General features: G+C 44.5%; 1 protein-coding gene across 1 annotated transcript in view; it reads left to right on the forward strand.

Moving 5' to 3' along the window:
• ATRN (attractin) overlaps positions 1 to 26,354 on the forward strand; it is a gene marked incomplete at its 5' end in the record, with an annotated part of 175,113 nt that overhangs the window by 25,033 nt on the left and 123,726 nt on the right. The window contains 2 exons of the mRNA XM_080343966.1: positions 17,604 to 17,687; positions 21,713 to 21,826. Of these exons, the coding sequence (XP_080200092.1) occupies positions 17,604 to 17,687; positions 21,713 to 21,826 (198 nt within the window). The remainder of the gene's footprint in view (positions 1 to 17,603; positions 17,688 to 21,712; positions 21,827 to 26,354) is intronic.

Here is a 26,354-nt window from a genome sequence, read left to right on the forward strand (position 1 = left end):
TTTTGGGGGTGTCCTGTGCAGGGCCATGAGTTGGACTCAAAAGATCCTTGTGGGTCCCTTCCAATTCAGGACATTCTATGATTCTCTGCTTTTTGTATAGATGTTAATGGAGTGAGGAAAGTCTGCGATGACTAAATCCTGGGTAAGGAGGTGGGACTTTTATTTTAGAGATGTTTAGTTGAGAGGTGGCCTGTAAATAAATCTCAGCTCTGTAGTGAAGTGACGGGTTATTTCGACACTTTACATAAGTAGCGTTGAGCTTCCGTCTTTGTTTTGTTGTTACGAATCTGTCGGGAGCAGATGGAATTTCATATTTTGTCCTGCTCCTGTCCGAGAATAACTCCTTTCTAAGGCATTTTAGAGGGAATGGGAAAGGTGCAGATGGCAGACGTGGAGATGGGAGCGAGAATGTTTGCAGCGACGCTTTGGCTCTTTGGGGCCGGCAAGTTCTGCCCCAACTCCTGCACGCGAAGGACGCCCATAGTTGCTTTCATTTTCTGGATTGACCCCAGTGTTGGTTAAACAGTTAATCTATTTGGTTTGTGTTGGCTTGGTTTTGGTTTTCTTATTTATATTTTTTCTTCGTAGTGATTCCAAGAGAGCGTAACTACCCGAAAAGAGGGGCAATAAAAATAAACACATGTGCGTCTCCACCTCCACAATGAGAAATCAGTAGGCTGGCGGTTGTGACCTTCTCCCCACCGAGCTATTTCATAGACAAACACTCCTGAGCTACTTACGTGTCAAGAAACACGAGCGGATCTTGGATTAGAAAGATCTTGCGCTGGGTCTGTTGCTAAGGCTGCGTTGACACAAGCCGTAAATCCTGCCTTATGTGCCAGCGAGGGCGTTGTCGCCAAATTTTCAGCATTTATTCCAAAAATAGAGCGGTTCCTTGTGGTCTTTGCTTGATTAAAACGCACTTAAAATGTCTGTTATTTGGAAGGATTTTATTTTAAAGCGAATTTTCTCACTGCTTCATCCATCCCGGTAAGGAATCAAGGCTCACTGCTTTAATAACCGGGAATCTGTCCTAATGCGTTAGGTGATTTTTTATATGGATTGTAAAAGTTATAGTGCAGATGCCTTTAATAAAGCGGCTAAAAGCGCCTCTTTTCCCAAGGGATTTATACTTGTTGGTCCCAGCGAGGCCGACGAACACGCTCTGGTATTTGGGAATGAGTTCAGTTCTTCACCTCCTCGGCTCGGAGCTGTTGAATTGCTGGATGCCTTTCGCATTTGGTTTATTTTCTCGGGCTCTTAAATAAATATTGTGGCCGTTTAAGTGGTGTGAGTTGACTTGGCTGTTGCAAGAAGCCGGTGGAAAAGCTTAGACGGGCTCGTGGAATAATCCGAGTGTGGTTAAACTGATCCGCGCTGGTTTTTATTGAAGAGATTAAGATGATTTAACCAAGTCTATGGCAAGTCTGGCCTTTTCTATTCACCAAGGCGGGATTCTGGCTCCGTATTTGAGTGGAAACCACTACAAGTGACTTCTCAATTCATAGATGTGAACAGTATGAAAAACTGGATTTCCGTACAACGGCAACTACACGAGGGATTTGTAGAACATTTATAGAATTGATCAAATTAGTTGGAGGAATTTCAGCAGCGATTTAACTTCCCCTGATAAAAATCGGTTCACTGGTGGGTTTGCATAGGTGGATTTTTGGGTTTGCATAGGTGGATTTTTGGGTTTGCATAGGTGGATTTTTAAGTTTGCTGAACATATGGTTGTTTGAGTTGAACATACAGGTCAGTGCTAATCTTAATATATAGATGCAAGATTTGATAGCAAATTAAGTCTTGAAGAACCTTAGAGTTATACATATACATATTTGATTTTTTTCCTGCCTCTTGTTTACCGTCTTCATGCCAGATTTTTTCATGTGGGTATGTAAGCTGTTTTGGAGCAGTGTGACTTTTTGGGGGTGTATTGTGTAGATGTAGAATGATGTAGATGGAGAATCATCAGGCTCTTTTGTTATTTTTGAGTTTTGTTCTACTTAACAAAGGTAAACTTCTCAAGGAGGCTGCGCCCATCTGCCTTCATTAAATACGTGAAGAATCCCAGAATGTCGGGGGTTGGAAGGGCCCTGGAAAGCTCATCCAGTGCAATCCCCCCATGGAGCAGGAACACCCAGATGAGGTTACACAGGAAGGTGTCCAGGCAGGTTGGAATGTCTGCACAGAAGGAGACTCCACAACCTCCTGGGCAGCCTGGGCCAGGCTCTGCCACCCTCACCGGGAACAAGTTTCTTCTCATACTCAAGTGGAAACTCTTGTGTTCCAGTTTCTATCCCTTGTCCCTTGTCCTACCATTGGTTGTGACCGAGAAGAGCCTGGCTCCATCCTCCTGACACTCCCCCTTTCCATATTGATCCCCAGGAATGAGTCCCCCCTCAGTGTCCTCTTGTCCAGCTCCAGAGCCCCAGCTCCCTCAGCCTTTCCTCACACGGGAGATGCTCCACTCCCTGCAGCATCTTGGTGGCTGCGCTGGACTCTCTGCAGCAGTTCCCTGTCCTGCTGGAACTGAGGGGCCACAACTGGACACAAGATTCCAGGTGTGGTCTCCCCAGGGCAGAGCAGAGGGGCAGGAGAACCTCTCTGACCTACTGACCACCCCCTTCTAACCCACCCCAGGTACCATCGGCCTTCCTGGCCACAAGGGCCCAGTGCTGGCTCATGGTCACCCTGCTGTCCCCAGGACCCCCAGGTCCCTTTCCCCTACACTGCTCTCTAATAGGTCATTCCCCAACTTACACTGGAACCTGGGGTTGTTCCTGCCCAGATTCAAGACTCTACACTTGCCCTTGTTCTATTTCATTACATTTCTCCCCACCCAGCTCTCCATCCTGTCCAGGTCTCTGATGGCAGCACAGCTTCCAGTGTCACCACTCCTCCCAGCTTGATGTCACCAGCAAACTTGCTGACAGTCACTCTATTCCCTCATCTAAGTCAGTGATGAATATATTGAATAACACCGGCCCCAGCACTGCCCCCTGAGGCACTGCACTGGATACAAGCCTAACTGGACTCTGCCCCATTGACCACGACTCTCTGGCTTCTTCCTTCAGCCAGTTCACAGTCACCTCACTACCCGCTCATCCAGACCGCACTCCCTCGGTTCAGCTGTGAGGATGCTGTGGGACACTGTGTCAAATGCTTTACTCAAGTCAAGGTAGATCACATCCATCAAGGCAGACCACATCAGGTATTCAATATTTAGCTCAGTTTAGCTCAAGGGATCAGGATTCACTGGAATGAGCTACAAAGTGGAACATTTTAATCAGAATTTTAGAAGATAGTACTGATCAAAAAGGCTGGGCTATTTTTATTATTGGTGCTCTATGGGCTTTTCTGTCTCCTCCCAATTAATTCCTTCTCTGTCCTCTCCTTAAAGCCAAATAACATTTACTCACCTTTCAGTCTTTGTGGTAACACACGTCAGCAAAAGTACATTTTAGGGGCAGACAGTATATCCTTATAAGATACAAACATATACACCTTATTTTTATTCTCTCAAGTTTAAATGTAAAGTTCAATGCTCACAAGGGCTCCTATGGATGTCGCATTATTTGTACGAGTGGCATCCTGGAGAACAGTTTCCTTATTGGCATGTTTATCAAGATATAATTATGTTGGTATCTTGTCTGAAAATCTGTTCGAATAATAAAGACATTTTCTTCCAAATTTGTTTAGGGATCCTTAATTATTACGTGATAAATTTGATATATCACTGGTGTCGAGAAGCAGAAGAAATAACTGTGCGACTTGTGGCATTGAATTGGGCGTAGGAGCCCCTGTGAATATTCAGTAAAAAGTCAAAGTCCTTTTTTCAGGCCGAGACCAAATGAAATTGAACATTCACACAAAGCTGTTTTCGATCTCCTTTTATAGTTTGTTTTTTAGGGAACAATTTTCCCAGCAGGTAACTCAGATACCTCATAGCTTAGACATTTTTCCATATCAAGAGGGAAATAAAAGGAATTATTTCTATCGCTCTTAGGAAAGTGGGTCAGGCTGTGAGATTTATTTATAGGATGTCTCGATATTTTCATTTTCCTTGTTTTTTGGCTGCAAAACAGACTGATCTTTGGCTTGAGCCTTTCCAGCAGGTACCGTGGAAATTAGTGGTGATGGAGGGGGGCAATAGATTTTAAACACACTTCCCTGGGGGTTCAGATGGAGTATTTTGGGGTGCATTGGGGTGGTTCTCTGCTCCATGAGCATGGCCTTAAATTCCACTTGTTTCCAATTCTCTTGGCTCGAGGTTTAAGTCAGCAGCTCAACCTCCTTGATTTGCAACACAACCAACAAACTCTTTTTGCCTAGGTTTAAATGCGGGATAACTCCAAAGCTGATCAATTGAAGTGCTCTCCAATGGAGGAGAATATTGATGTATCTGTCAATTTTGAGCATCTGCTTGAAAAATTTTAATTATGATGCTTTATTTACAAAGTACACAGGTGTGTTCTGCAATTTAAATGCTTGTACGTGTACTTAAGGTACATTTTTGACTAATGGAATGTTTCTAATTTTGGGAGAAGTGCTGGAAAATTATCTGCTAAGCCTTGGGTGTCATTTGAACCGAGTGCGAATCACAGATAACTTGTCAGGGCAAAATAACGAGAGCAAAGACGTTGACTACTAGAAAAATAGATTCAAATTGGTAGGATCCAAAGTGTAAACTGTATCTTAAAATGTCTAAAATAGCTCATTTGTAATTTCTTTTTGAATTATTATTAAGCCTTTGTGCCTGTGAGATCTTTTGAAAAGGTTTGTCTAAATATGTGTTTAGTTTAAGGTTCTGAGTAGACTCTGTTAAAATTACACCGAGTGTATTTTATCCTAATGGGAGTTGGAAATCTTGCATGTGTGAATACAGATGATATAAGCAGACATTATTCAACTGGAATCTTGCATAGGATTATGTTATATTTTGAATTTCTAACTGGAATTTAAGTAATGCAGCACTTTGGTTTTTTTAACAAGAGACTCTCCGACCTTCCGGAATGGGATGATGGATTTAGATAGTAAAGGATTCTGCCATCCTCAGGAAAACTGACCAAAAACTCAGTGATTGGAGCTAAAGTTTGATACGTGAGCTTGGACACAGATAAAGAAAAAAAAATAGATGACATTGGGCTTTTAAAATACTTCTTGATTATATTTAGAATCATTTTTTTCATAGAATATATAATTCATTTAAGCCAACAGTGTGCCCAGGTGGCCAAGAAGGCCAATGGTGTCCTGTCCTGTATCCAAACCAGCGTGGTCAGCAGGACAAGGGCAGTGATCCTTCCCCTGTGCTCTGCATTGGGGAGGCCACACCTGGAGTGTTGTGTTCAGTTCTGGGCCCCTCAGCTCAGGAAAGAGATTGAAGTGCTGGAGGGTCCAGAGAAGAGCAACAAGACTGGGGAAGGGATTGAACACAAGCCCTATGGGGAGAGGCTGAGGGAGCTGGGCTTGTTTAGTCTGGAGAAGAGGAGGCTCAGAGGTGAGCTCAGCACTCTCTAGAACTATCTGAAGGGCAGTTCTAGCCAGGTGGGGATTGGTCTCTTCTCCCAGGTATCAGCAATAGGACAAGGGGCCATGGGCTTCAACTCTACCAGGGGAAATTGAGGCTGGAGATGAGAAAGCAATTCTGTGCAGAGAGAGTGGTCAGGCATTGGAATGGCTGCCCAGGGAGGTGCTGGACTCACCGGCCCTGGAGGTTTTTAAACTGAGATTGGCCATGGCACTTAGTGCCATGATCTAGTCAATGGGCTGGAGTTGGACCGAGGGATGGACTTGATGATCCAACCCAGTCAATTCTGTGATTCTCTGATAGTGTTTTATATATTACCTGGAGTTGAGTTGGATCATCTAACACAATTAATTATGAGCTTGATGGGAGTAGTCTGGCTCTGGAAATATTTCATCATCATGGTGATTGTCTTTGGTTGCAATAACGTGGGTTCCTCTTGCAGGGTGGTGACTTTTGGCTATTTGCGCCGTATAAGAGTGTTTGCAAGGGCTCTTGTCCAAATGTTGCAAGGGTTCATTGCGTGCAAGGGAAAGAGAGTTTGATATAGTCCTTTTCCTACTGTAAAGTTAGATATTTTATGGTATTTAAGCATTATTTACTTCTGTTGTCTCCTTCCCGGTGTGAAACAGAGAACTTACTGCTATAAACTCCAGGAGTGTTTCAGAAGGATGAGAATTGTGTTTCTCTAGGCATTCCGAACACTTGCAGCTAAATGATCTTTGGTTTGAAGGACTAGGTCAAAATCCAATAAATGGATTTACGAACAGATGGGGAAAGCGTCATGCAACTGTTGGATCAGCTTCACAGTCAACTGGTGGAGCACACGCCATCGCTTGGCCGTCATCTCAGGTTGCATCAAGATAGCCTTCAAGGGGACGTTGTGGTGGCCTTTTGTCACGGTGACGTTTCTGTGTATAATACAGGCTCTAGGGAAAGTGTTTTGAAGAAGAAAGTAATTAAAAAAAGAGTAATAATCGAGGTTGGAGTCGTTGCAGTACGAAGCCAAAGATCAACGATAATATAGAGATAGAGCAAAGCCACAGAAATCTGCACTTACAAAATAGGTTTGTGTGAAGAAGACGCTCCTGCGGTGCGATTATTATAATAATATCTTTGATTCTTTGTTCTCCCTGGTAAATTTGAACAGGGGGAAGAATTTGTGGTTGTCGAGGTAGGGAATAGTGTTTATATTGACGGTGTAGCTTTGTTGTTTGGTTGGCCAGAGATAAAGCTGAGGTTACGCGGTGAACGGTGCTGGGAGATAGGGCTGGAAATAAAGACATGGGAGGGAGACAAGGATCTAGATTTGAATATTGTTTTCAGTTTCAATTTGAATAGCTGGAGAAACTTAAAGGCGAGAACATCAGGTGTTTGTGGTGTGTCCCAATGTGGGTGTTGTCCCAAGGCAACATCTCAAACTGGGGAAGCTGCTGAAACGCCGATGTCTTGTGGGATCCGGATCCAACACAGGCTTGTGGGTTTTATGTGAGAAAATACATTTGGAGGAGAAAAATCTGCTTTTCCTTCTTCGTTTCTGTTGTCTGAGTGTTGAGGTTGGGTCATTTGGTGTCTTGTCAAATGGTTTCTCCATGGATATAATTCGCTTATTGTTATTATAACTTCTGTGTGTGTAAGGTAAGGGAGGACACACTCCTCTTCCATAAAGAGGAGCTGAAGTGTGTTTTTTAGATTAAATAGCCTTGAAATTCCTCTCCTTCCCCCCGCCCCCGGAAAGCTGGTTGGGCAAGTGAAACTTGAAAGGACTAACTCGAGAAGCTGGAGGAGCTCCAAGAGCGGCTTCAGCTTATTTAAGCCGAGGAGGGGACGTGTTTCAAGATTGTCGCTGATGCTGAAAGCAGCTGGAAGCACCAGCCAGCCCCAAAAGAGATAATTTTAGTGGCATTTATTTTTAATAAGCAGGAACTGGGACAGCGTGTAAGAGTCGGGAGTCTGATGGAGATAAGTGGCCAACTGAAGAAGGGCAATGCTTGAAAATACTTGGTTCTAGCTTGTTGACATAATATTTTTTTGGGAACATTTGTACCTTCTGAGCTCTCTCAAGCTGTTGACGGTCATTCCGGCTTCCTTGGAGCACGGCAGCTCGTCAGATCAGGGCGTATTTTCCAGGAGCAAAGAGGGATCGAGCAGGTTCACGAGCGTTGGTGCTGCAGGTCGTGAGTCAGATGGGAGAGGCCGCGTCGATACGTTGGACCTGATGTAATTCCTTTGAGCATCCTCTCTCAGGCCTCAGAGGACTCTCCAGGCTCTGCCCTTATCTCTGATCAGCAGCCAGGAAATCACTTTCCATATTTTTACATATCTTGCACAGAAGGACAAAGCTTATCTCTTCCTTTGAAGAACCACTGTTTCCCTTATCAAATTAACCGTCAGTCAAATTTTATTGTTTTATGAAGCCAGAGAGCCCTTTAGCATCAATTCAACTGTCCAATGGAAAATGGGATGGAAGGAAAAACCCTCCAGCATGGAGGGTGATCATCGCTCCTCTGACCTCTTTACATGCTGAGATTAGATACAGGGTGACCTTGAATTACCTGATTCTCTTTGGGAGGAAAACCCCGATGAAGGCAACGCACAGGCTGGTTTTGCAGGCGCTGGAATAGCGGCACGGTGCTGTGAGAGTGGTTGAAGATGCTCTTAGATTGCAAAGCCATCAGATCTTGAAGGGATTTCATGGCTCTGATCCTCTCGGGTGTGGAGAATGGCAGTAAATGGCTTTATTGTGGGAATTTTTAGCTCTCATGTTCAGTGTTCAGATTGCCTGAGGTTGTAACAAACTGCTGGGAGGTACCTTCACCTCCGCTTTGTGCAGCTTGGTGGGAATTGCTTGAGTGCTCTTTGTTGGAACTGTTGAGTGTCCACCTGGAGGGTGGGACCTTTCTTCAGATCATACATCAATCCACCACCACCCAGGGGTGGAGAGCATGAGCTGAGCTGCCCCCTGAAGAATGAGGGTCTCACCATCCAGAAGCTCATACCCCGAAGGTTTGGAAGTCACAGGGTGGAGGTGACTTCAAGCCATTACAGAAATCAGTGCAATAGCACCATGGAGGAGTAACTGAAGAAAGGTTTGGCAACAGACACAGACTGAAACACAGGAGGTTCCATCTGAATAAGAGGAGAAACTTCTTCACTTTGAGGTGCCAGAGCCTGGCCCAGGCTGCCCAGAGAGGTTGTGGAGTCTCCTCTGAGACATTCAAACCCCCCTGGACACGACCTGTGTGATCTGCTCTGGTGACCCTGCGTGAGCAGGTGGGTTGGACTGGATGATCTCAAGAGGTCCCTTCAACCCCAACCAGGCTGGGATTCTGTGGATGACAAAGCAGTGACCCTCAGTTAACATGATGGGTTATGGCACTTCTGGGATTACAGTGGCAGCAGTGACTTTTGCATGAGTTTATTCATCTTGAGGAGTCTCATGTCTTGGTTGCTCTGGAGGTTTTGGATGTGGGAGGGAATCTCTATATGTAGTGAAAGTCATAGTCTTTGGTTAGGAACCTGTTGCTGTATAGGTTAAATCCTTATCAAACGTGATTCTGCAGTGATGTCATTACCTTAATGTGTGTGAGACCTGGAGTGTAACTAGAATAATAGAATCATTTTGGTTGGAAGAGACCTTTATGGTCATCGAGTCCAACCATTCCCCACCCCTGTCCCTGCCCCATGTCCTGAGAACCTCATGTCCGTCTGTCCAACCCTCCAGGGATGGTGACTCCAGCACTGCCCCGGGCAGCCTGTTCAATGCCCCACAGCCCTTTGGGGAAGAAATTGGTCCCCAGATCCAACCTCAACCTCCCCTGGTGCAACTTGAGGCCGTTTCCTCCTCAGTTAATTAAACCTTCCCAGCTGTACCTGTGGCGTGGCCCTTAGCAGGCAGAAGGAGGGATTCAGCTGTTCAATGTGAGAAATTAATGCAATAGATGCACAGATTTTATCTCCTTCTCTCCTCCGCTATTCCATGCCTATAAATTAGGGCATTTGCTTATAGCAAACCCCTAAAGCCTATATCCTTTAACCTCAGTGTACTTATTGAGAGAATGAACAAAGCTAAATTGTTAATCAATTGAGGTTAGAATGCCATTGTTCTGGTAATAGGCTGTAACAGCCCTTTCTTTATTGGCTTCAGCTTCAAATTTACCCCATACAAAGGCCTTTAATTGTGTTGTGCTTGAGGCAGCGCAGCCACACTTGGGGAGGAGAGAGGAGGAAAACTCATTGTTTGCATCAGTCTCTAGATTTAGCAGCTCCAAAATTAGGATGAACAACGGGGCTTTGGGTTTGTGGTTGGCTTTGTGTTTGCTTTTTATTTCTTTTAGTGGAAAGGCTGTGCTAAAACTCTCCAGACAATATGCTCATAAGTCTCTGGGGCATTACAAGTGTCCCTGGAGCCTTTCTGAAAGCAATTCTGTGATTCAATACTACCCGATTTTGTGATCCATTGATGCCTCTTAAAAATGAAGCTTTAATATGTTTTATAAACCATCCCATCCTGCTTATTTTTACTGGTGAGTAATGAAGAAAAAGCAATTTGCAGTTCCTTTTTTGTACTTCTAATGAAAACAAATACATTCAAACACCCCGTTGCCAGCGTATAATGTACCTTTAATGTAAAGCTTTGGAAGTAAGCGCCACAAAATTAAGTCCTGAGTTCTAAGCTGCTCTTGACTTTGTGACTTTTTGCACTCAACTATAAGCGAGAGGATGGTTTTAGATTCATTAGATGGTAATTAGATGACAGCCTGGTTGTGCAATTCTTGTCTCTGTAGGAGTTTTCTCAGCGTATCCTCATTTGTGTTGGAGAAATCCACACTGTGAGTAGTACTCGTGGTATTATTGAAAACACGTGCATTTCTCTGGTGTGCTCCAGTACTCAGGTTTGGCTTTTACCCAGGAGATGCCGTTGCTTGCTGATTTTTCTTGGCTTGGTTCTGTGCTTTTTGGGGCTCCCAGAATTACATGGGATTCTTTTATATGAAATATTTCTCTTTGAAGTGAAACGGAGAAATAGACTTAACAGCAGAATCAATGATGGTGTTAAGCGGCATTCTTTATTTTATCAGCACTGGGGATCAACCTCTATAAGTGCTCCAATGACTGGTTGCTCTCACATTGCTTATATTAACATAAATATTACATATACATTACAATTCCTAAGAATTTTGACTTACATCTATACTAAGAAATAATTGATGATGTTAGTTATAATTGTTTAATTCCTTACAAGACATCTATTAGTTAAATGTAAACTAAGCACTCTGCTTCTAAACAATGTTATTACTTAATCTTCTGTCTCCTTCTTGTTATGCAGAAGGATCTAAAACTTGAAAAATAACCCATTTTGCAGGTGATTAGAAAGCATTATCATGCCCATTGCTTGATGATGGGTACGTCTTTTATAACTTAATTACAGTATACGTTAATTTAACAGCTTCTCTTCAGAAAGCAGGCTATTTTTTGAGTGAAATATTCATCTTTTCATTGCTTTCCCTTTTGTATTTGTCTTACAAAAAGCTGAAATAAGCAGCATCAAGTTTGGAACCCTTTGAATACGTTCTGTAGGTTCAATCCCCCAACTCCCTTTTTTCCCTTTAATTCATAAATATTTAAGTCCACTATTAAATGATTGCAGAATTTACACCAGCTGTACGTAAGTGTTTCCACCTGGTGTAGTTTGACCCAAGCCCCAAGCAGTGTGTGGATGCACATGAGTATACGTATATATTTTTAAATCTTGAGCTTTGTAAACAGATCCTTACAATTGTTTTTCCACCCAGGAGGTTATAAAGTCAATGCTGGAGCTTTGTAGGCACTACCTGTGCTTTGTGTGTGTTGTTTCACCTGGGCGTACTTGTGTTTATGCATCATGGAGAATGAGACTTGAAGGACTTAGCTTCTGTGGCCCACCTTGACTGATCTATTATACCTTGACTTGAGTAAAGCATTTGACACAGTGTCCCACAGCATCCTCACAGCTGAACTGAGGGAGTGCGGTCTGGATGAGCGGGTAGTGAGGTGGAGTGTGAACTGGCTAAAGGGAAGAAGCCAGAGAGTCGTGGTCAATGAGCAGAGTCCAGTTAGGCCTGTATCCAGTGCAGCGCCTCAGGGGGCAGTGCTGGGGCTGGTATTATTCAATATATTCATCAATGACTTAGATGAAGGGATAGAGTGACTGTCAGCAAGTTTGCTGATGGCACCAAGCTGGGAGGAGTGATGACACTGGAAGCTGTGCTGCCATCAGAGACCTGGACAGGATGGAGAGCTGGGCGGGGAGAAATTTAATGAAATAGAACAAGGGCAAGTGCAGAGTCTTGAATCTGGGCAGGAACAACCCCAGGTTCCAGTATAAGTTGGGGAATGAGCTATTAGAGAGCAGCGTAGGGGAAAGGGAGCTGGGGGTCCTGGGGACAGCAGGGTGACCATGAGCCAGCACTGGGCCCTTGTGGCCAGGAAGCCAATGGTACCTGGGGTGGGTTAGAAGGGGGTGGTCAATAGGTCAGAGAGGTTCTCCTGCCCCTCTGCTCTGCCCTGGGGAGACCACACCTGGAATCTTGTGTCCAGTTGTGGCCCCTCAGTTCCAGCAGGACAGGGAACTGCTGCAGAGAGTCCAGCGCAGCCACCAAGATGCTGAAGGGAGTGGAGCATCTCCCGTGTGAGGAAAGGCTGAGGGAGCTGGGGCTCTTTAATTTGGAGAAGAGGAGACTGAGGGGTGACCTTATTGATGTTTATAAATATGTAAAGGGTGAGTGTCAGGAGGATGGAGCCAGGCTCTTCTTGGTGACAACCAATGGTAGGACAAGGGGTAATGGGTTCAAACTGGAACACAGGAGGTTCCGATTAAATTTGAGAAGAAACTTGCTCCTGGTGAGGGTGTCAGAGCCTGGCCCAGGCTGCCCAGGAGGTTGTGGAGTCTCCTTCTGTGCAGACATTCCAACCCGCCTGGACACCTTCCTGTGTAACCTCATCTGGGTGTTCCTGCTCCATGGGGGGATTGCACTGGATGAGCTTTCCAGGTCCCTTCCAACCCCTGACACTCTGGGATTCTGTGATTCTGTTTTCTTAGGGTGTAGCAACCACTTCTTGCAGAGTATGAATTGTAAAACCTGAGTAGTGCAGAAGAGCTTTTTGCAGTGCTTTACGGAGCCTGATTTTTACGTCTGAGTGCTATAAATACGTATAAAACATTTAGTAGGGCAAAGGACCTCAGGGCCTGGTGGTGCTGGTAGCGGGTTACTCAAGGACTTCTCGTATGAGTAGTTCTAGTGTGTAGGAAGATGTCCCCCATTGAAGTAATTCATTCCTGGATTTTTTTTCCTCCTGTTGATCCATTCCTGAGCCTTTACTCACAGAAAAAGCCAAAACACCGTGTAGGACACGTCCTGGGTATCGGTGCCCAACAGGACCAGACCCCATCACATACGGTGCAACCAGGACTTGGAAGGGACAAGGGCTTTGGTTTAATTTGGTGTTTTTACTGGAGCTGGGACATCACTTTAGATTTCTCTATAGAACGTAAAGCTAAAATTCCAGCCGCAGTTTACATTCAGTGCTTAGGATTTATTGCTGTCTCAGAATGTTTATAGAGTAACGTGGATTTGCTGATGTCCTCCCGGTGCCAGACGGTACGTGAGATGAGAACTTAGTTACTATTTCTTTTGCTTTCGGAGCCATCAACTCTGATTTTTAATGTTTTTTAACATTCTGTAGTTGTTTATAATGGCAGCAGCTTCTTAGCGAAGAATCCGAGCAACTTACAGATAAGTATTTAACTAATAGCACACGGGAAGAATTTGACTTTGGTTGCTTTTTGAAAACTAAATCCCGTGTTTTGTTTTGACGTTGCTGAAATACGATTCAATTATAGCATGTTGATGTTGAAATGCTCTTTCTTTGCCCTGGGATGTGACATGGTTGGAGCTACACTACTAACAGGATTCTTATGTTTTTCCTATCGCTCTCGATAGCGTTTCTGTGGTGAATAACTTAGTAATTGTTTCCAGAGAGAGGTATTCGCAGGGTTTTCCGAGCAGAAGCTCTTGGAGAGCTTGGCGGGTTGCACAAGGTTGTTTTTAACTTGTGAGACCTGTTCAGCTTTCCAGAGCCTGTTGACTTTTATTTACATGCAAAGTGCTGAAGCCTTTCCAGTTTGATTTACAAAAGGATGCAGTTTTGGACAAAATAATCTAGATGTTATTGCCTGGAACTTGGAATTTGCATCTGTTATTTGCAAATTCCTGACCCGTAGATAATTAATTTGAGTTTTCAAAGCTGTTGGAGGCTTAAAATACATGTTTGTTTTTCTACATCTCTATCTGCATCTGTCTGTGTCTCCATAGAATGTACAGAATTCTTGCTGTGCTCCTGAAAAGTGATTTCTTCACTTGTTTGAATGTAGATTCGCAGAACTTCACTAACTGACCTTTAAAAAGTTTAAGCTGAATTTCTGAGGTTAAAAGGATGATAATAAATTAATTGGATTAATTGGAGGAAGAGAAAGGTGGTTTTGAAATATATTTTAAAAATTTTTTCCTTTCTAATTCGCATCAGAAATAAAATTTAAAAGTGTTCTATGGAAAACATTGTGTGAAACCATTCTGACTCAGCTGCAATATTTACTAAAGATCAGATGGTAACGTGAACAGATCCCTAAGAAAATGCACAGCAAAACCTTTCAAGATATGGATTTTAAGAGCTTCTGATCTTTCTTCCTTCTCCTTTCTACCAAATTTCATTCTGCAGAGTGTTTTTGTTTTACTGAAACTGCGTTTTAAGCAGGACGGTTGAATTTTGTCTTCTGCCTGTGCATGTTCCGACCAGTCTCTGTGCTCAGGCAGATGTGGAATCTCTGTACCTGTTTTTTGGGTGCCCAAGTGATGTAACGGATCTGCTGCCTCAAATTCCTGCTGGATCCATCTCCGCCTTGATGAATCATGAAGTCATTTTGGTTGGAAAAGGCCTTTAAGATCATAGAGTCCAACCGTTAACCCAACACAGTCAAGTCCAACTCTAAACCGTGTCCCTTAGAAACTCAACTCCGCATCAAGTGTGATTATGGTCTTCTCTGTTGGTCTTCTCTATGGGTCATCCCCACGTCGAGTGTGATTATTGTCTTCTCTGTTGTCCATGGTCTTTGAAGAAATGTGCCCTGATAAAATCTGTGGAAAGGAGAAGTTCCACATGCAGCCAGTGGATCATGACCCTCATCCATCTTGCAGCATGGATGGGTTTGATTGTCCAATTCCAAGTAGGAGCAATGGAAACGTGAAACTAGGATTTGCACGGCTCTGCTTGCTCTTTCCGATACCTGTATTCATGCTCGTTACAAGTAATGAGCATTACAAGTAATTAGCATGAATATCAATTCCCTTCGTACCACAAGCATTGTTCTGAAATATATAACGATCATCACAACATCCTTCTGAGCTCCAGACTGAGTTTGCTGCTGCTTATTTGGCTATCCCTGCAAGCCATGTCTGGACAAATGCGGTGGTCTAGAATCTGCACTCTGCAATGTTTTAGAATCATAGAATCATTTTGGTTGGAAGAGACCATCAAGGTCATTGAGTCCAAACATTAACGCACCCCTGGCACTGCCCCGTGTCCTGAGAACCTCATCTCCATCTGTCCAACCCTCCAGGGATGGTGACTCCAGCACTGCCCTGGGCAGCCTGTTCCAATGCCTTGAACCTTCCCTGGTACAACATGAGGCCAAAACTTCATCCCACGACACGCAGTGAATTTCAACAGTTAAAATCAACATTTTCAACATTAAAAATTCGAGATTCCATTGAAAGAGAGAAGGAAACAAAGCCAGCAAAGGGCTCATTTTTGTCAGCAATTGCTGTTTACAGCTGCCTGAAAGGAGGTTGTAGCATGGAGGGTGTCGGTCTCTGCTCCCCAGGAACAAGCGCCAGTACCAGAGGAAATGACCTCAAGTTGCACCAGGGGAGGTTGAGGTTGGATGTGGGAACAATTTCTTCCCCAAAGGGCTGTGGGGCATTGGAACAGGCTGCCCAGGGCAGTGCTGGAGTCACCATCCCTGGAGGGTTGGACAGATGGACATGAGGTTCTCAGGACATGGGACAGTGCCAGGGGTGGGTTATGGTCGGACTCCATGATCTTGAGGATGTTTTCCAACCAGAATGATTCTGTTGATTCTCTGAATGATTCCAACTGTATTTCCTGCTTTTCCATCCTCTTCCAGAGACATTTGCTACTCTCAAGTTGTCACTCCTATTCCCAGGCTCAGCGGGGACGGGATGTCTGTAGGGTTGTCCTGGTACCATCCCAGCAGTGGGGACCGCTCAGCTCTTTGACTCCTGTCCCATAACACAGGATGATGTGGGGATGGGAACATTCTACCCAAGGTGGGGGTGCCTGGACCAGCCACGCTCTGACATTATTTTGAGTTATCCTGGGTTATGCTAAGTTGAAGAGGTGTGGTCTAGACAATAGAGTAGTGAGGTGGGTTGCAAACTGGCTTAAGGAGAGAAGCCAGAGAGTGGTAGTCAATGGTGCGGCGTCTAGTTGGAGGCCAGTATCTAGTGCAGTGCCTCAGGGGTCAGTGCTGGGGCCAGTATTATTCAATATATTCATTAACGATTTAGATGAGGGAATAGAGTGACTATCAGCAAGTTTGCTGATGACACCAAGCTGGGAGGAGTGGTGACACTGGAAGCTGTGCTGCCATCAGAGACCTGGACAGGCTGGAGAGTTGGGCGGGGAATAACCTAATGAAATTTAACAAGGGAAAGTGTAGAGTCCTGCGGCTGGGCAGGAACAACCCCAGGTTCCAGTATAGGTTGGGAAATTACATATTAGAGAGCAGTGTAGGGGAAAGGGACCTGGGGGTCCTGGGGACAGCAGGGTGACCATGAGCCAGCACTGGGCCCTTGTGGCCAGGAAGCCAATGGGACCTGGGGTGGGTTAGAAGGGGGTAGTCAGTAGGTCAGAGAGGTTCTCCTGCCCCTCTGCTCTGCCCTGGGGAGACCACACCTGGAATCTTGTGTCCAGTTGTGGCCCCTCAGTTCCAGCAGGACAGGGAACTGCTGCAGAGAGTCCAGCGCAGCCACCAAGATGCTGCAGGGAGTGGAGCATCTCCCGTGTGAGGAAAGGCTGAGGGAGCTGGGGCTCTGGAGCTGGACAAGAGGACACTGAGGGGGGACTCATTCCTGGGGATCAATATGGAAAGAGGGAGTGTCAGGAGGATGGAACCAGGCTCTTCTCTGTGGCAAACAAAGACAGGACAAGGGGTAATGGGTTCAAACTGGAACACAAGAGGTTCCACTTAAATTTGAGAAGGAACTTCTTCCTGGTGAGGGTGTCAGAGCCTGGCCCAGGCTGCCCAGGGAGGCTGTGGAGTCTCCTTCTGTGCAGACATTCCAACCCGCCTGGACACCTTCCTGTGTAACCTCATGTGGGCATTCCTGCTCCAGCAGGGGGATTGGACTGGATGATCTTTTGAGGTCCCTTCCAATCCCAAACATACTGTCATACTGTGTGATGCAGCCCTTGATGAATGAGGAATGAAGATTTTATTTTGCACTTAGGGGGTTATGGGTATCCGTCCTTTGTTCAATAGGCCGTAAAAGACTTTTTGAAGAGTCAGGTGCAAAGTGGGTGAGAGGTTGTGCCAAGAACTGTGTCTCAATTTCTTGCAAGAATTGTGTGGTTTTATAAATAAATAGTTTAGGAATAGCTTTTCTATTAGGGAATTCCTTTTACTGTCTACATGGTATTAAACTGTGTATTAGTCTGTGTTTGTGGGGTTTGTTTTAATTTTCTTAGGGTGCTGATTTGAAACAATACCATCAGTCTAACAGAGAAACCATCAATCTAACAGAGAAACCATCACTCTCGACTGTCATTCTTTAAGGATAATAATCAGAAAACACAAACAGAGTTAAACAGGAGAATCCCAATTGTCTGATTTTTTTTGTTGCATTGTGTTTGGTTTGTTTGGAGCGAATTAAATCTAATGGTGGATCTTCTAAATTCAGGAAATCCTTTAGGAATGTTCAATACCATTGGAGACTAATGCTTATTTTTTGCTTTACAGGCTCACTGGACCTTCGGGGTATGTGACGGATGGGCCTGGCAATTACAAATACAAAACAAAATGCACCTGGCTTATCGAAGGAAGGTGAGTGTGGTAAATATCTTGGCTTTTAGTGGAGCTTTTTGTGACTTTTAGGTGAGTTTTGTCTTCATTGACGATTTTCAGATCTCGCGGTTCTTGTTTTGCACTTAGTAATTGGTAAATAAGTTGTTTTCTGTGCAACTGAGCCCTCCGCACTGACTCGTGAATAGTTTTGCTGTGTAAATCGCCCTTCACTTGGAGACTGTGTGTAGAACATGAGAATAAATGCATCTGCATAGTAAATTAAGAACTAAAGATCATTTAACTGGTGGAGCGTTCAGATGTTGAGGTTCGCTGTGTATGGGACTTTTTGGCAGATACAGCAAACTCTATGAATGTCTTTATTCAAGAAGAATCCCTTCCTGTCGTGATGCTCTTCAGCTACTGATTTAAGGGCCATAAGGACTGTTGGCTTTTTTAGGGAAGGGTCTTTTAAACTACAAGAAGTCCCTTAGTCCTCTTCTCCTTCTCTACCCTTGTATTTGATCTTTATATTGTTCACAGTGGTTTCTTGCACAAATTTTAGGCGCAGCCCAATTTGTGCGTATCTTCTTGTTGATGGTCCAGCACTTCAAGGCCTCTGACTTGTTAAAATAGGTTTTCACAGTCCCAGGCTGACGTCAGGACCGTAAAATCAATTTGTATCGTGTCTAAAACTTTGTGTGGGCATTTAGGATGCTGTGTGTTAACGGCTATGAATTAAGTTACATCCTATACTATTCCCTAAATCTATAGAGAGCTTTGTGGGTAGGAACAAGTTATGTGTGAGCACGAACTCACGTTGAACCCCTGTGAGCTGAGGTCTCTTGGATTGGAGAAATCACTAAAAGGTCAGGATACATGTTTTTCTTTAATCTTCTCTCTATGTTTGGGAAGCCTGATGGGTGGAGGGGGATTGGAATTCACATCATCTACTACAGACATTTATTTTGGATGAGTAACGCAAATACCTGAGCTCCCAGGATACAGAGAGCCGTCCAGAACAGCGAAATTGGGAGCCTACCACTATTAACTATAAGGAGCTCCGTTTTTAATGTGGTTAAGATCAAAGGCAGATGCTTTAAGTGGCAACACCATTTCGGTAGGTAATAAAAATACAAGTGCAGAGAGTTTGGAATTGCAAATAATTTAAAAAAAAAGAGTTTTGCAAGGATGTTATTACAGACAAACCAGCCTCAGCAATTCCAGTATGACCAGCTTAACCCTCATAATTTCTTTTTCCCAAGTGTAACGTGACTGGTGTGTTTATCAGAAGTGAAGTGCTGCTCACGGGTCCCCTATAATGTCACCGTAACTGCTCCTCCAGCCTTTGTTTGCTGGTGCTGAGAGAGAATTCTCTCTTAGAGAATTATCACTTGGTTGGGTTTGAAGTGAGATCTTAAAGAGGTGGGCAAATAATGTTCCTTTTGTAGCCAGGTGTTTAAGTCTGTGTCCTTTTCCTGCTTGTGATGGTTTGTGCCCTGCTGTCAGAGGATGGCAATGAACAACAAGGGTGTAATCCCACTGATTAAAACACCTGAAACATTCACCCTCCTGAAAATAACCCGAGCGCTCTGCCCAATGTGAAATTCCCAGAGAGATCTGGGCTTGGCAAACAGCGTCTGCAAAGCTGCGAAACTCCAGCTCACCTCGGTGTGTGGTGAGTTGTGGAGGCTTTTTGAGGCGAAGCAGGAAAAGGTACCATCCAAACGTGTAACTGAAGACACTAGATAGACTCAAGTTTAAAATGAGCCGTGTGTTCCTTACTGTATTGATTTCCTTTTCGCACAGTTCCTGACTTTCTGTGTCTGGGCTGTGTCCTCATCCTGGGGATGTTCTTTCCATTTTTCCCCAGGAGCACAAGGCAGAGCAGCTGAGATCCAGCCTGAGCATCTCAGTAGAACGTGTAGCCACTGCCTCGCAATTCTGCAAACGAGCGCTGTCTGTTAATGAGTTATTAGCTGCAGCAAATACAATATCTTTCTTTTTGTTCTTGGTCTGAAGCTTTTATTGATTAAATGTTTTGTTCCGCTCTACAGCTGCCAGACCGTTAAAATAGAAGCAAACCCCCTCCAATTTAATAGGCTGCTCGGTTTTGAAATGACAAATACTCTTTGTACCTTTTCTTTAAGCAAGACATTATCCTTGAGTGACACCTGCTGCTCTTTTCCAAAGGCCTGGAGTAGATCCGTGTGCCTATCAAAACTTATTCTTTCAAGAGAATAACTCCCTAAAGAATTCCCCTTCGCTGGGAAGGGCGCACTCTATGGCAGGCTGACATTTTATTAATTTATTTGATTAGGATGAACATGGATTTCATCTGAACCTGAGGGCAGTGCTGTTGAAAAGACTGTGATCGCTTGCATCTATCCTTTCAACGGCTGCAGCTGTGGGCAGGAAAAAGCAGTTCTGCTATAGACACGGAGCAAAAAAGAGAGTGAATCTATCAGAACACTGGTGTTTTCACCCTCCTTGAGCTCAACCCTAAATTAGACATCCACTGTGACTTGGCTGTGATTTTTTTCGGTGTATCTTTTTGCACATTAGCCACACAAATAACAACATTTCAATATGCATTACTTGGTTATAGCTTAGAGAACATCTTCTGTGGATGGGGCGAGAGAAATGCTGGTGTGTTTTGGTGTCCAAATGACATTTTCCATCCCCATGTCAAGTAAATAAAACGTCTTTGAACAGGGATGTCAAACTCATTTTCACTGGGGGCCACATCAGCCTCACGGTTGCCGTCAAAGGGCCGAATGTAATTTTAGGAGTGTATAAATGTAACTGCTCCTGCATCTATACAGCCCTAAAATTGCATTTGGCCCTTTGATGGCGATGCAAATGAGTCTGACATCCCTGGCTTAGATGATAAGGCCCCTCGATGGTCTTCTCTTGACTTAGTAAGTCAACAGAGCAGTATTTTTGTAACTCCTCTCCAGAAGAAAACCAAGCAACCTGGTTAGTGTTTGAAGGACAGTGGTTAGTGCACCTTGACATGCCAAGAAATAACCAAAAACCTTCCTTTTGGCAAAAGGTGAAGCCCCAAGCCCCAGGGTCTCCTGTCCTGTAGAAGACAGGTCTCCTATATCTCTTGACGTGTTCTCTCCAGCTCCCAGAAGCTGGTGAGCAAGACTGAGAATTCCTTCAGTTTAGCATCCACTGAGATGTATTTCCAACTTCAGCTTGGAGGAGAGTCCCTCAGGAGGGTCATCCTGCAGTACCAACCAAATGATAAAGTAGTAGAAGAAACATTTCTGTTGCTTCTGGGCAAGTAAATCAGGAGCTTGGAGCCAGGGGGGGTCGGGCTCTGCTCCCCAGGAACAAGCACCAGGAGCAGAGGAAACGGCCTCAAGTTGCGCCAGGGGAGGTTGAGGTTGGACCTGGGAACAATTTCTTCCCCAAAGGGCTGTGGGGCATTGGAACAGGCTGCCCAGGGCAGTGCTGGAGTCACCATCCCTGGAGGGTTGAACAGATAGACATGAGGTTCTCAGGACATGGGGCAGGGACAGGGGTGGGTTATGGTTGGACTCAATGATCTTGAGGGGCTTTTCCAACCAAAATGATTCTACAATTCTATAATTTAGATTGGAAATGACCTTTAAGATCATCGCGTCCAACCATAAACCTCACACCGCCAAGCCCGCCACTAAACCGTGTCCCCAAGTGCCACATCTACACATGGGTGTATTGTCTGCGTAGATTTTCCACGCTCACCCCTACCAGGCCCTGTCATTAGAGCAGTCAGTGCTGGTACGGAGCAGAGGAATTGGCAGCGCCTGCTCTTTAATTTCTGCTTTGTTGGTGTGGAAAGGTTTAAGGACACAGTTTTTCTGACCATAAAGCATCTGTTGCTTGATATTAATACCAGAGGATTGTGCACACCGAAAAAGAAAACCACAGCATGTTTGGTGCATCTGCAGTTACACTAAGTCACGCAGTTCTAGTCTTGTTTACAGAGGGACTATTCCCCGTGTTGAGCGCCTAATTGCAAACCTTATTATTATTATTATTATTATTATTATTATTATTATTATTATTTTTTACAGGCCAAACACAATCCTCAGGCTTCGGTTCAATCACTTTGCCACAGAGTGCAGTTGGGACCACTTGTATGTGTATGATGGAGATTCAATTTACGCTCCCTTGCTGGCGGCTTTTAGGTAAGTTCCCCTTGGTAAGGATTTAATTGCATGCAAAGATATTTCTTTAACTTGGAGCTTGAATCAAATGTGGCTTGTGGCAGTCGGATAAAATACATAATACTGCAAATACAGCACATCCAGCAAGTGTCCTTTTGTGCAGTCATCGTCAGCATCGACAATTAAGGACTTGTTTTTGCTTTTACAATGGACAAGATCATGTTACTCCACTGTAGCATCTAAGGATTATGTTTTCATTTCCAAATTGTGATGGTTTGAGAGACAAAACCAATATTGTCCTCTGGTTGAGCTTGAGATGATTCAGTACATGGGCTCTGCCTAAAGTAGGAAACTGCCTCATGGATCAAGTTTGAACATGGCTTAAGTTTAACTCATAGTGTGTCAATGCTGACAGAAAGCAAAAAACAAGTAATCAGCATTGCAGGCATACAGGTCTCGTAGAAGTATGTATATATCCTTATATACAGCTTGGAGAAGAGGAGACTGAGGGGTGACTCATTCCTGGGGATCAATATGGAAAAGGGGAGCGTCAGGAGGATGGAGCCAGGCTCTTCTGGTGACAACCAGTGACAGGACAAGGGGCAATGGGTTCAAACTGGAACACAGGAGGTTCCACTTAAATATGAGGAGAAACTTGTTCCTGGTGAGGGTGTCAGAGCCTGGCCCAGGCTGCCCAGGGGGTTGTGGAGTCTCCTTCTCTGCAGACATTCCAACCCGCCTGGATACCTTCCTGTGTAACCTCATCTGGGTGTTCCTGCTCCATGGGGGGATTGCACTGGATGAGCTTTCCAGGGCCCTTCAACCCCTGACACTCTGGGATTCTGTGATACCTTAAATGTTTTCAACTCTTTGGAACACGTTCAGAAACGGCAACGATGGGTCAGACCACCTTGTAAAAACCTGTGTAAAGATATCTGTTCTTCTGATGAATAACTGGTATTTTGCTTGTCTGGCTGTGCTCAGAGACTGATTTGTGGGTGGTGTTAACAGTCGACATTTGACAAAGAGGCCTAAATAGAACTTGTGCGTTTGGTCTTGCAGTGACCAGCACCGTGTTGTGTTTTTTATTCTTTTAGCTGAAATTGGAAAAATAATCCCAAGTTGTGTGTGAAGAAAACAAATGGTTCCCTTTGGACTCTGCTTGTTCCAAGTGGCTGATTAACCATTTGCAGCATTAAGCTTTGGCTGTGCTGCCTTTCATTTGTGAAATGAAGTACTAAAAATACTTCATGTTTATTCTAAAAGATCTGCAAGCGAAGATCAGCATAGGAACAAAAAGTTGATGAAAAGAAATTAAACCCAGCAGATTTCTTTTGTCATTTTCAGCTAAAAACGCAGAGTTGTTTTGTAGGGAAATACGGTTCCTGTGAGCAGTCAGACAAACCTCAGGTCAAAACAAGTAAGTTATGATGTTATTCTCACCCCATCTGAAGAAGGAGAAACCTTCTCTCTTCTAAAATCCTCCCAAAACCTGCAAGCACTCTCCTGGTATCACGCATTGAATTGGTATGCAGAAGAAGAAAGAAATGTCATCTTGAGTCATAGTCATTTTGCTCTAATCGAGCTCATTTTTAATATGCTATTGAAAAGGTGAAATGATCGTGATTTGTGCCTGCAGTTTCTTGTGTGTTTTCCAAAAATTAATAGGCTTTTAAAATTGAGGTTAGAAGTAGTTCACAGCATTAACAATTATGGTTCAGACTTGAAAATCATCTGTAAATCACTAGGAAGCCTGTGCCTGAGGACAGGCAGGCGTGAGCTTAATACAGGAACATTTTGGAGGTAGGAAAAAAGATGGATTATTTTTTTAATTGCTTCTTTAGATGACATTTGAATTTCATCTTCGTTAGTAGTGAGCTGTGTTGTTCAGTAAACCAAGTTCAGGAAATAGCAGATGCTTCTCATTTTGATGAAGTGCAAAAAAGCATCTGTTGAAACATACCTTCCCCTGATATAAAAATAAATGCACTACAAGTTTTCAAGAGCACTGTTCATATTTTGCCCCTTTGCTTGGCTTATGTTAAATTTAATATCAACCATAACCATATTTCACTCCTCACTATTTTTATACCTCGCCAGGAGATTTGCAGGATTGAGCTTTGTACATTTAGACACTAAACTTTTGGAGTTTGTTGGTAAACACTGTAAATTCCTTTCTCTCTGAAGCTCATTTCCTTCACTGCTCTTGTTTTCTTGGCCTTCTCATGTTTGCTGATGTTTGTTCACAATACATTATTTACCCAGAATATAAGATGATGTTGGAAATCCTCAGCACCGTGCTATGGATAAACTTTAAATTGGTTTTATCAATTTTTAACTGCGATAAATATTTGCATAATGAAACATTTACACGGTGGAAGTGTCTGCATAAACTATTGACTAAACTCATAGTCTGAGTGCCCCCAGGGCAGTCTAGTCCTGTATATTAAGCTTGTTTTCTATTAAGCAGGGTTAAAAATAACTTTGCTGGTTTGTATTTGTGATCATAGACAACATGAGACTGTATAAATGTGCTGCTTCAAAAGCACAATAGAAGAACGTGGAAGAAGCAGAAATCCAGCATGTTTGTCTGAACAGAATGAAGAAACCTGAACAACATAAATTACACTCACTATGAACTTCATTGGTTGAGTTTTTAACTTTATTCCACGTTAAACATATACTGGAGCTGCTTTTGCACCTTCAGTTTTGTGCTGATCATCAGGGGGTGTTTTCATCTTCAAAACCACTCGTTATTTTGCGAGACCTTTGGCCTGGGCTCTGCACTGGGTGTTAAGCCTGACACCACTCGCAAGATCCGCCTGGTTGCTACGAGGTGCCAAGTGGATGGTGGTGGTGAAAATGTGACAGGCGGCTGTCCCACCATCACCTGCTCAGCGCTTTACTCTAAGGTTCCTCCCCGTGAGCTCTCGTACCCTCAGAAAACAGGAGCACCTTGTCTTGCTTGCCCGTGAATATGGCGCTTGCAGACCCGAATTGAAGTCTAGGCACAGAGCATGGGGTGACTTGGGTTTAAGGGACCCTGGTCAGATCACAGAATCCCCGAGTGTCAGGGGTTGGAAGGGACCTGGAAAGCTCATCCAGTCCAATCCCCCCATGGAGCAGGAACACCCAGATGAGGTTACACAGGAAGGTGTCCAGGCGGGTTGGAATGTCTGCAGAGAAGGAGACTCCACAACCCCCTGGGCAGCCTGGGCCAGGCTCTGCCACCCTCACCAGGAACAAGTTTTTTCTCAAATTTAAGTGGAACCTCTTGTGTTCCAGTTTGTACCCATTGTCCCTTGTCCTATCACTGGTTGTCACCGAGAAGAGCCTGGCTCCATCCTTGTGACACTCACCCTTTATATATCTGTAAACATGAATGAGTCCCCCCTCAGTGTCCTCTTGTCCAGCTCCAGAGCCCCAGCTCCCTCAGCCTTTCCTCACACGGGAGATGCTCCACTCCCTGCAGCATCTTGGTGGCTGCGCTGGACTCTCTCCAGCAGTTCCCTGTCCTGCTGGAACTGAGGGGCCACAGCTGGACACAAGATTCCAGGTGTGGTCTCCCCAGGGCAGAGCAGAGGGGCAGGAGAACCTCTCTGACCTACTGACCACCCCCTTCTAACCCACCCCAGGTCCCATTGGCTTCCTGGCCACAAGGGCCCAGTGCTGGCTCATGGTCACCCTGCTGTCCCCAGGACCCCCAGGTCCCTTTCCACTACACTGCTCTCTAATAGGTCATTCCCCAACTTACACTGGAACCTGGGGTTGTTCCTGCCCAGATTCAAGACTCTACACTTGCCCTTGTTCTATTTCATTACATTTCTCTCCTCCCAACTCTCCATCCTGTCCAGGTCTCCGATGGCAGCACAGCTTCCAGTGTCACCACTGCTCCCAGCTTGGTGTCAGAGGCAGGACCAGCTGCAGAGGGGGATCAGGCCCTTGCTCGAGACCTTGCCTAGTCAAGTTGTGAATTTCTCCTAAGGATGGAGATCTTGCTGATCCCCTGGGCCAGCGCTTGGATCTTATACTAATATTGAATCAGAACATCCTTTGCTGCAGCTTGTGTCTGTTGCTTCATGTCCTTTTTCTGTGAGCGTGTCTGGTCCCGTCTCCTCTCTGCTGTTTTCAACCATCTCTCCTTAGGTAGTTAAAGGTGGTAATTAGATTTCACCCCGTCTCTTCTCCAGGATAATAAAACCTTGCTCCTTCTGCCTCTCCTTGTACATCGTGGGGTTGTCCCCCTTCTATTTCTTTTTCATGATCAGGTTGGACCAAGGCTCTGAGCAACCTGAGCTGGTGAAGATGTCCCTGCTCATGGCAGGGGGGGCACTGGGGGAGCTGGGATGGTCCTTTCAACCCAAACTATTCTGTGATTCCAGGAAAGGTGACGAAGGGATCATTTAATGCTTAATTACACTCATCGTGCGCATACTCAGGTCATGGAGAGTCCAGTTGACTCTTGGTTCTAGCAGCCTGTTGTCTAACTATTTATCATTTTGCTCTATTTGTTTTTATGGATTCATGTTAACTTTAGACTATTGATTAT

This window comes from Nesoenas mayeri (genome assembly GCF_963082525.1).
Source record: "Nesoenas mayeri genome assembly, chromosome: 4".
Taxonomy (NCBI): Eukaryota; Metazoa; Chordata; class Aves; order Columbiformes; family Columbidae; genus Nesoenas; species Nesoenas mayeri.